Source organism: Cavia porcellus, unplaced genomic scaffold (assembly GCF_034190915.1).
Source record: "Cavia porcellus strain 051 isolate PalLab524CR breed Dunkin Hartley unplaced genomic scaffold, mCavPor4.1 scaffold_32, whole genome shotgun sequence".
NCBI classification, from domain to species: Eukaryota; Metazoa; Chordata; class Mammalia; order Rodentia; family Caviidae; genus Cavia; species Cavia porcellus.
The window spans coordinates 37,160,748-37,170,930 of record NW_026947515.1 but is presented as its reverse complement, the minus strand read 5'-3'; the positions used below and the strand labels follow the sequence as shown (position 1 = coordinate 37,170,930).

At 49.7% G+C, this 10,183-nt stretch overlaps 1 protein-coding gene across 6 annotated transcripts in view; it reads right to left on the bottom strand.

Moving 5' to 3' along the window:
• Positions 1–50: 50 nt before the first annotated feature.
• Positions 51–10,183, bottom strand: part of Dnah2 (dynein axonemal heavy chain 2) — a 109,968-nt gene continuing 99,835 nt past the window's right edge. For 5 of the 6 annotated variants that reach the window (XM_063242546.1, XM_063242549.1, XM_063242548.1 and 2 more), the window contains 9 exons: positions 3,836–4,027; positions 3,495–3,679; positions 3,031–3,259; positions 2,605–2,756; positions 2,378–2,492; positions 1,260–1,436; positions 1,098–1,172; positions 796–946; positions 51–399 (listed from right to left, as the gene is read on the bottom strand). In XM_063242546.1, coding sequence (XP_063098616.1) covers positions 245–399; positions 796–946; positions 1,098–1,172; positions 1,260–1,436; positions 2,378–2,492; positions 2,605–2,756; positions 3,031–3,259; positions 3,495–3,679; positions 3,836–4,027 — 1,431 coding nt within the window. In that variant the 3' untranslated portion in view covers positions 51–244. Of the gene's footprint in view, positions 400–795; positions 947–1,097; positions 1,173–1,259; positions 1,437–2,377; positions 2,493–2,604; positions 2,757–3,030; positions 3,260–3,494; positions 3,680–3,835; positions 4,028–10,183 lie in introns of those variants that run through there. The other variant, XR_010045329.1, reaches the window with a different exon arrangement.

The following is a 10,183-nucleotide window of genomic DNA, read 5'->3' as shown; positions in this document are numbered from 1 at the left end:
TTCCCTCCCTACATCACCACCATTTCACTGAGAGACTTAGGCTTGGGGTCACAGGAGTTTTACTGCACTGAGCCCCAATGCAACTCTTCCCACGTCGTGGCCACGGGAGATCTCCTGGGCCCCTCGGCCAGATTTAGTCAGGGTCAAGGCTTAAATGCGATCCAGCCACAGACCAAGGTGCACTATCATCAGTCTGTGCTCCTAGAGTTCTTGACTCTCAAGCGAGGAAGGAGAGGAGCCCTCCTCAGCTGTCCAGGCTCATGAGAAGAGCAGTCCCCCTCTTGATCCAGTGATCCGATGTCATGGCCCCAGACCGGAGGTCAATGCCGATGACAAAGGAGGTCCGGTCTGTGCTGCCCGCACGGTTGGGATAGTAATAGCAGGGACAAGAGTACATGCCTGGAGAGGAGGAGAGGGGGAAAGTCAGACCCCTGGGCCGCTTGCAGAGCCGGGCTGGAGCAGATGAGGACTAGAGCAGGAAACGGGTAAAAATTCAAGTCGGGCTGGGCAGGGCAGCACAGGCCTGCGATCTCAGCCCTGGAGGCTAAAGCAGGAGGACTGCTGAGGGTTCCAGGCCAGCCTGGGCTACATAACAAGGCTCTGTCTCAAAAACCAAAAACAATCAAGCTCGGCATGGTGGCACACACCTATGCACTGGGGAGGCTGAGGCAGGAGGATCAGCAGGAGTTCAAAGCCAGCCTAACTATACAGCAAGACCCTGTCTCAAGAAAACTAAAAAAAAAACCAAAAACAATCCAAGCGAGAGCGCGCAGGCAGGTCGGGGAGCTGCCCTACCCTTGGCACTCTTTTTGCGGCTCTCTGCAGGACGGAAGTGGATGGTGGGCATGAGACAGACCAGCTGCATGGGCTCCGCCTCCACCAAGCAGGAATTCTTCCGGTCCCAGCCGGCACCTTCCAGGTACAGACCCCGAACCCAAACGCCATCCTGAGGAAAGACGGGACAGCTTTCAGGGTTGCCGGCACCCCTGAGCTGGCTTGTGTTCTCTCTTCTCTCCAAATACGGTCCACCTTTGTCCCACTACTCTCCTCTGGCAGCTCCTCCTTTGCTCAGGTGCCCAAGTTCACGCGACATCTACCTTTGGTGGATACACTAGGTTGCTGTCATCCACAGTGGAAACGATAAACTCCCAGGAGAGGCTGTCCACCGAAATCTGTGAATGGAAGGTTGAAAATGAGGGAGACCCCCAAAGATGAGAGCCGAGGTGTCGTCGGCATCCGGCCCCTTTGCTTTCCCTCACATTGTTTTGGCGAGCTGAGGACTGCAGCACTGCGGTGAGGAAGCCTGTGGGGAAGGTGAAGCCAGACAGCCAGAAAATCACAGGCGGTCGAGCACGGCTGGCCCACAGCTCAAACTGCTCCACACGCAGGGCCAGATCCCGGGTCCACGAAGCCAGTGGCTTTTGTGAGGGATACGCCTGGGGGAAGAGGCACCACGCATGCAGTCAGCTCCTTATTTTGAAGACCAACAGCGATTACAAGCAGATTATGTGTTATAGTCCCTGCTGTTCAACTGAGATGGGGCAAACCTCTCCAAAAGCCAACGTCCAGGAAAGAAGCATAACACAGCAACCATTTATTAGTAACAGTGGCATCAGTTAAGATGGAGTATCCCTTACCCAAAAGGGTTGAGACTCGAAGAGTTTCTGTTTTCAGTTTTTCTGATTTGGACATATTTGCATAGACAACTATTTGAGCATCCTACTCCAAAAACTTTTTTTTTAAATGAAGTTTTGTTAGAGCAGGGTGAAGTGGCTCATAGCTGTAATCTCAGCACATGGGAGGGGGAGGCAGGAGGAGCACCATGAGTTCGAGGCCAACCTGGGCTACAAAGGGACTTCAAGGAAGCCCTGAAATACACAGTGAGACCCTGTCTTAAAAAAAAAAAAAGATGACATCATCGTACACAGGCTGGCCTTAAGCTCATGATCCTCCTGTCTCAGCCTCCCAAGTAGCTTGGATTAGAGGTATGTTCTAGTGTGCTTGGCCAAAATCTGAAATATTTGAGTATCATATTGGCACTTGAAGTGTGAGATTTGGAGCAGTTCAGACGTCCAGATGCTTAACCTGTAATATTAACCAGAGTACCATTAATGAAGCACATATTGAGTATTGTGCCCAGTATTGGGAAACTTTGAGGACAGCCTTGGAGAGTTTTATTACTTGCCCTGAGTAAGTCTATTAGTAAGTTATACAGTCAGTCAGTGAATGGCAGATGAATTTCCACCTTGAACTTTTCTGGCTTCGAAGCCCAGACAATCTGCAGTTTTCTATGTGTTCCCGAGAGCCTAGAGATGAGGGCTTTGGGGGGAGGAGAGCTCACTGTTCAGCACTGGGACTGACAGTGGGGTGGTCTTGCCTTTCCCCAGAGTGGAGGAACATGGGCATCAAAGATGCAGTTGAAAATCTCCTCCAGGCTGGTGGACATGACAATGAGGCCCTGGATTCCCTTCTCAAGGTCTGTCAGTGATGACCTGTGGAGGATGAAGTGGACAGAGCGCTGGAGATGGTGGGGGGGGGCAGGGCTGCAGGGTGAAGGCCTCCCACGGCCCGCCCACGCCCTCGGCCTGCTCCACGCTGTCTTACAGGATCGTCTCCATCAGCTTGTTGTATCTCTGGATCTCCTGCAGCAGGACCACGTTGAGGGGGGAGGGATCGGGAGCCAGGACTTTCCGGGTTCCCTCATAATCGATCATCTCAGGGATCTTCTGCTTCACATCAGCAGCCAGTTCCAGAACCTGAAGAGGAAGAGGAAGAGGAAGAGGAAGAGGAGGACGAGGAGGAGGAGGGGGAAGGGGAGGGGGGAGGGGAGGGGGGAGGAAGAGGAGGAGGAGAAGGAGGAGGTGGAGGAGGAAGAGGAGGAGGAAGAGGAAAAGGAGGAGGAAAAGGAGCAGAAGGAGGAGGAGGAGGAAGAGGAGGAGGAAGAGGAGGAGGAAGAGGAGGCAGCTCTGAGCGCAGATCCTCTTCCTGGACACTCCCCCTGCCCACATCTGTCCGTCTGTCCTTCTTCACCTTCTCTTCGCGGCTCTGGCCGCCAGCACTGGTAGGTGTGATCTGAGGCTGCAGAGACAGCAGGGTCTCAAAGAGAGTTCGAGCCTCTGTTATCTGGGAGGCCACATCAGCGTTGGGGTGCTGGCCAAAGGCCTCAGGGGGGTCCATGCTAGGCAACAAGCTGATGTATTCCTTGTAAGAGGCCAGGCTCCCGTCCTTGGGGATGAAGTAAGTCTCCAGTGCTGACAACCTGGGGGGCACAACAGAACTGTCACCATATGGTGGGGACTCAGGCCTCCGTGCCAGGGCGGGACCCCAGTTCCCATGCGTGTTCTGTGTAGGGTGACCATCTCTGCTCCCCTCCTGGCCCCGCCATCCCTGTCTTCTCCCTCCCCCTTACTCTCTCCTCAAACACCGCCCCAATCTCCAGCCCTTTCATCTTCTTTGTGTCCTCCGGTGCCCGCTACAGGACACTGCCCCCTCACCGGTAGAAAGGAGTTGACAGAGCCTGGTCACAGAAATAGTCATTGATGTAGGTGGTCAGCAGGCGCCTGTCCCAGTCGTCAGTGACGTGTCCACCGTAGTTGATGCCAGCAATGAGGTACTTGAGTGCATCCCAGGCTGTCTCCTCGTACTCATCCAGGTAGAGGCTCAGAAGGTTCTCGGACACCTGTGCGGGGTCCCCACCCCGGCCCAGCCCCAGGTAGTTACAGCAGGCAGGAATCCTGCCGAGGATGGTGCTTTCACAGGGGCTTTCTGTCAGCAAACAGTCCTACAGGGGACTCAGGGAGGGAGGGCTGGCACAGGACCCCTAGCTAGTACAAACCTCAAAGTCAGAGTCATTGAAGCCGTAGATAATGTTCCAGCCAAGCTGCAGGAACTTTTTGCGTTCAAGTAATACAGAGTGGAAGAAACAGAGCGCAAAGAGCAGCTTCTTGTACTTGGCAGGTTTGGAGCAGCGGGTGAACTGCGGTTCTGACATCAGCTGGTATATCCGCGTCATGTTGGCCTTTAGACCCTGGGGACAATAAAGTGCAGAGATGGGGTGACATGCGTCACGTTTGGCCCTGCCGCGACACAACCACGAGCAGTTGTGGAGGTTTTCATTACACAAAGATACTGGCTGAAGGGCTGAGTGAAGGCTGGAATCGAGCCCTTGATCTTATGTGGAGGCGAGCGCTTATTTATAAGGCTGGCTTATTCACATAAAAAACAACTGGATCCCAGGCCTGGGGTTTGCTCAGTGGCACAGCCCTTGCCTGGCATGTATGAGGCCCTGACTCCCATCCCTAGAACAACAAATAAATAGCTAGATAAACAGGATAAAATTACTTCACGTCATACTTATAAAAATCAATCCCAAAGTGACTGAAAAACCTAAATGTGAATGGTGAAATTATACTTTTTTGGGGAAAACAAGCATAGAAGAATACTTTAATAATCTTGGAGGGGAAAAAGGATTTTTTTGAACAAGAAAGGAATACAAACCACTTTTGGAAAGCTAAATTAAACCTTGAAAAAAATTAAAATTTTCTATTCACTAAAAAATAAGGAAAAAAAGATCACAAAACAATAACGGAGCAAGGATTAGGATCCAGAATGAAGGAGGAATAGGCAATGTGAGGGCTGGAGAGAAGAGCCCCAGGCACGTAATCCTTGGGAAAGCAAGCGGCAGAGAAATGCGTAGCAGAGATGCAACACAGACTTTGTGTCAAAATGATAAAGAAAATGACAAAAGCAACACTGAAATGGTGGCTTCCGAGTCGCGCAGGCTGCTGAAATGAGAGACTGGGAGAGCTGCACCAGGACCGCGGAGGAGAAACCGCTGCCACTGGGCCTCCCAAAGCAACGCGAGGGCCTGGCGGGCCGCACAAGGCCCTGGTTGGCAGCTCAGCAGCGCGCGTGCGCACACACATACATACACACACACACACACACACACACACACACACACGCGCGCACGCGCGCGCGCGCGCGCGCGCGCGCGCGCGTTCTGTAGTCATGAGTCATGACCTTTTATGTTTTGCACATATTTTATAAATATTTGTATTAAGTAAATCTGAGGATTACCTACTTAATATCTAATGTATATTTAAAACGTAGATAGCAAGAAGCAATCCAGGAACACACTCCAGGACCTTACTCAAACTGGTAACCAGCTGTGCTTGGGGGAGACTTCTTCCTGGCCCTTCAGTGCTGGGGGTGGCATCTAGGACCCGAGGCAGGCCAGCGCCAAGGCCTGCCCCTAGCCCAGAGGCTCTCTTACCCAAAGTAAAACTCAGAACTTCTGCCTCCTTGTCTAAGAGGCATTAGCCATCTGGGCTGCCTTTGCATAAACTGATGCGGAAAGTGGCCTTTTCTCAGGACAGAATTTTACTACTTGATCCTTGAACGGATCCTGGGCGGAGGGGGACTTAGGTGCTGTTGGGTCACTCGGCAATGGGAATATGAATGACAGATTAGGGGTACAGATTGGATGTTACACTCACTGAGTTGGTGAGTGCCCTCTGTTTCAGCACTGAACCCCCCTTTCCTCTGAAGTACACAGGAGGGTGTGCTGAGTCAGGGCCATGACACCCACGGTGCACTCTCAGGTGGCTCAGAGACAGCTGTGTGAGTCCTGTGGCCGCACGTGGCCAGAGAGAAGCTAAGGAGACCACAGGGGGTCAGAGTTCATGACAAATGCATCTGTAAAACAGGGGTGTGGGTGGACTTCTCTCCTTTTTTTTTCAATTGTACTGGGGATTGAACCAGTACAACCAGGGACTTTGCCCGGCTTTATATTCCCAATACTGTTTTAAGTTTACTTTTTATTTTGAGACAGGGTAATCCCTAAACCCCTAAACTGCCCCGGGGGCTATGTAAGAAGGGTCCCTTAGGGACGTAGTGAGACCCTGCCTTGAAAAAGGGAAGAAGAGGGGCTGGGGATTTAGCTCAGCAGCATAAGCGCCTGTCTTGGAAGCAGGCAGTCGTGAGTTCGATCCCTGGTACCGATAAAAAGGAGAAAGACAAAAAAAAAAAAAGAAAAAGGGAAGAAGAACCAGAGGGGCGGGGGGTGAGGATGCGGCTTCTGCAGGGACCCTGCTCCACCCCAGCACTGAAAAGAAAAGCTTTCTGTTATGCTGGTGACAGACTCCCAGATTGTTTGACATCAAGTCAAGGCTACAGGGCTGGGGGTACAGCCCGGTGGCACAGCGCCTGCCTGGCCAAACACGAGGTCTTGCATACAATTCCCAGCACCAGAACAACAGCAGCAGAACAGTGGGGTGTGCAGTCCTTCTATTGGCTGAAAAAGTAAACAGCAATTAACGTTACACTTTTTATTTACAGAAGTGTAGTGCCAGTCACAAAAACGGGATGTGAAGATCATCTGTGGCTGAAGAATGAACCAACTTGTTGTTTTTGTTTTTGTTGTTTTTTGACTTTTTTGAGACGGGCTCTCGCTCTGCAGTTCAGACTGACCTTGAGCTCACTTTGTAGCCCAGGCTGGTCTCAGACCCGCAATGATCCGCCTGCCTCAGCCTCCTGAGTGCTGGGATTACAGGCATGAGCCACCACGCCTGGCAGAATGAACTTGTTTTAAGGTGCAGGGTTTGGGACGTCAGCGTGCTGAGAAGCACTCTGTCAGACAGCAGCTGAGCTCAGTGCAAGTTCAGCTTCTCCACAGACTTGTGAGAGGAAGCACTGTAAGCTAAGAAAAGCTGGTGGCCAAGGAGTAAGTCTTGGGATAGGGCGCTGGAGATTTAGCTCAGCAGCTTAGGTGCTTGCCTGTAAGTGCGAGGTCCTGAGTTTGATTTCAGGACCCCCCCCAAAAAAAAGCCTGAGATAGAACCACAAAGAGGAGGAAGAAGCACAGAAATAGTAAGTGATGTGTCAAATGTGAGGAAAAAGCCAGGCATGGTGGTACACACTCGTAATCCAAGCACTGTGGGAAGCAGAGGCAGGAGGATCTGCAAGTTTGACCACAGCCTAAGCAATGTATCGACTCCTCCATGAGACCCTGTTTCAAAAAGCAAGCCCCACTGAAAAGCTCGCTTCCCGCAGGCAACCAGCTTGGCAGGGATACCCAGCCAGACCCGCCCTTGTGTGCCAGCTGCCACCATCAGGAGGCGGGGTTCCTGTGCACAGCCAGCAGGTAGGGAGGAGCAGCCAGATACGCCCTGTGCGTGCGCCCGCAGGCCACCTTTGGAGATCCTGGCTTCCTTCGGACAGCCAGCGCTCACCAGGGGAATCAGACACACACTCCGTTGCACTTGCTGCCATCAGGGGAGTCTGGCATAGACACACGGGCTGAGAGAAGAGGCAGCCCTGCCGCCATGCACCCCTGGCCATCGGGGAAGCCTCAGTGTGGCCCCAAGGCTCTGCAGAAGCCCACCCATGCCCTGCTACCCCTCCCTGGGAACCTGGGCTCAGAAGAACCCTGGGGCCTGTCCTATTCCCCTACACTGCAGCGGGGGCAGCCATCATGGGAAGTGCCCGGGACCCCACAACCAGCTTTCAGGGAGGAACCCAGGAGATGTCAAGATGAAGGAGCAAAAGGCACTCTGAGACCTCCAGCCCACACAGAACAAGTCTGGGAGACACAGTCACGGGAGGAACGGAAGTCACACGCCTGAAATCTCCAGGAGGCTAGCAACTGACATAAGGAAAGGACTCCATGAGGTTGTAAAAGCAGTCAAATCGGAAATGATGTCTCAGGCAAAAGAAGAAATCACAAACATAATGAAAGAAATGCTCAGCATGTCTAAAGAAGACAGAGATAAAGAAAATAGAGGAGCATAGGAAAATGACGGAAGCCGGGCGTGGTGGTTCACGCCCATAATCCCAGCACTCGGGAGGCTGAGGCAAGAGGACTGTTGTGAGTTTGAGACCAGCCTGGGCTACAAAGTGAGCTCAAGGCCAGCCTGAACTGTACAGCGAGAGCCCGTCTCAAAAAAGACAAAAAAAAAAAAGAAAGAAAATGATGGAAACCTTGAATGAACAACACAGGAAAGAATTACAATGCATGAAACAGATTCAAACATATATCCAGGAAATTAAGTCAGTCAAAAGCTGGCAAAACCACTTGAAAGAGACTGAAGATAGACTTTCAGACCTTAAAGCCAGGGTCACAGCTAGCAATCGTGAAGGGAAAGATCTCTTAAAATAACAAGGAACCAGGAAGTAACTCAGTGGCTACAAGATGATACAAAGAAAAATAAATTTAAGAGTGATAGGTGTTGGTAAAAAAGCAGGGGTCAACACAAATAAAATTAAAAGGCTGTTTACAGAAGTAAAAACAGAAAATTTCCCAAACATGAGAAAAGGATCTGGCATACAGATCAAGTGAGGCATATAAAACTCTAATTAGCTATAACCAAGTAAATCTACACCCAGACATATAATAATCAAGATCCCAGAAACTCAGCACAAGAACAGAATATTATAAGCTGTTAGGGACAAGGAACAGATCACCTATAAAAGAAAACCAATCAGAATCACAGCAGACTTCTCAACACAAACAAATCAAGTCAAGAAGAGTTTGGAGTGAAGTGTTTCAAACCCTGAAAGAAAACAACTTCCAACTCAGATTGAGCTGCCCTGCAAAACTATCTTTCAAATTGACGGAGAAATAAGATACTTCCAAGATAAAGAACAACTGAAGGAATTCATGACCACCAAACCAACCTACAGAGAGTGCTGAAGGCTATTCTAGAGAGAGATAAAGATGAGCCTGGTTGCAGGAACGGCAGCAGAGGTGGCTCATCGCACAGGAAAAGTGGAGGGCCCACAACAGGAGGATGACAGGGCAGGAGGAACCAATGCACGCCCATCGTAACTGCTAATGCAGATGGCTTCAAATTCACTAATAAAAAGGAAGACAGGCAGTGTGGATTGAGAAACAAAATCCATTGATGCATTGTTTACAAGAAAGACATTTAACGGAAAGGAAATTCATAGACTGGAGAGCAGACAATGGTTCCATGCTGCAGGAGACCAGGAAAAAAGAGCAAGGGTAACTTGGCCAACAGAATGGATAAGACACGGTATTTTCATAAAAGCTGCCAGCTGTACCGTAGGACAACCTCGAGGCTCTTGCAGGTAAGTGGATGCAACTGAAGAGCGTGCTCTTGGGTGAACTCATGTATGGTTTGGACTCACACAGGTTATCACGCGAGGTGGTGGGATCCGGAAAGCACACTAGGTGTTATGAAGATGACAGGGGAGAAATCCCTAAAAAGAGAATGTGGTAACCACTGTTGACTTCCTTTATCTTGTTTTGAATTCTTGTATCATTTTCATAATTTTGTGAGGCTCGGTTTTAGTCACTCTTATTTTGTTAGACTTACTGTGTCTGATGGTATGGGCAGCTGTTTTGAAGCTGGCTGGGGATGTATTTTGGTAACCAACTGTTGATTTCCTGTTACCTTGTTTCAAAGGCCTACAATGCTTTCATTCTTTTTTTTTTTTTTTTTCTGATTGGTCTTATTCTGCTTTGTTTTGTTTGATTTTGTTATGTGTGATGGTATAGACAGCTATTTTAAAGAAAACGACACATTGTGGTGGCCACTGTTGATTTCCTGTTATCTTGTTTTGAAATCCTGTAATGCTTTCGTTTTTTTGTTTTGATTAGTTTTAGTCTTTTTCTTTTGTTGTTTTGAGACAGAGTCTCTATGCAGTTCAGGCTGGCCTTGAGCTCACTTTGTAGCCCAGGCTGGTCTCGAACTTGCAGCGATCCTCCTGCCTTAACTTCCACAGTGCTGGGAATACAGGTCTATTTTGTTTTGTGTAATTTTATTATGTGTGAAGGTATGGACAGCTGTTTTGAAAAAAAAAAAAAACAGGAGACATCATGGTAGGCAATGTTGATTTCTTGTTGTCTTGTTTTGAAGTCTGTGTTGCTTACATTGTTCTGTCCTGATTGGCTTTATTCTGTTTTGTTTTATTCTCTTTAAAATAAAAAAAAAAAAATAGGGTGGGGATTTAACTCAGTGGCATAAGCGCCTGCCTGGCAAGCATGAGGTCATGAGTTTAAAAATAAAATAAAAGAAGAAAATGAATAATAATAATACACGGTCAGGGATGAGGCTCCGAGCAAAGGCCGTGGCTCATGCCCCCATGTCAGCGGCTCCAGGGAAAAGGAAAGGTGTGCTTGGTCTGGAGGCAGAGAAGGGAGGCGCCCCGGGGCTGACCA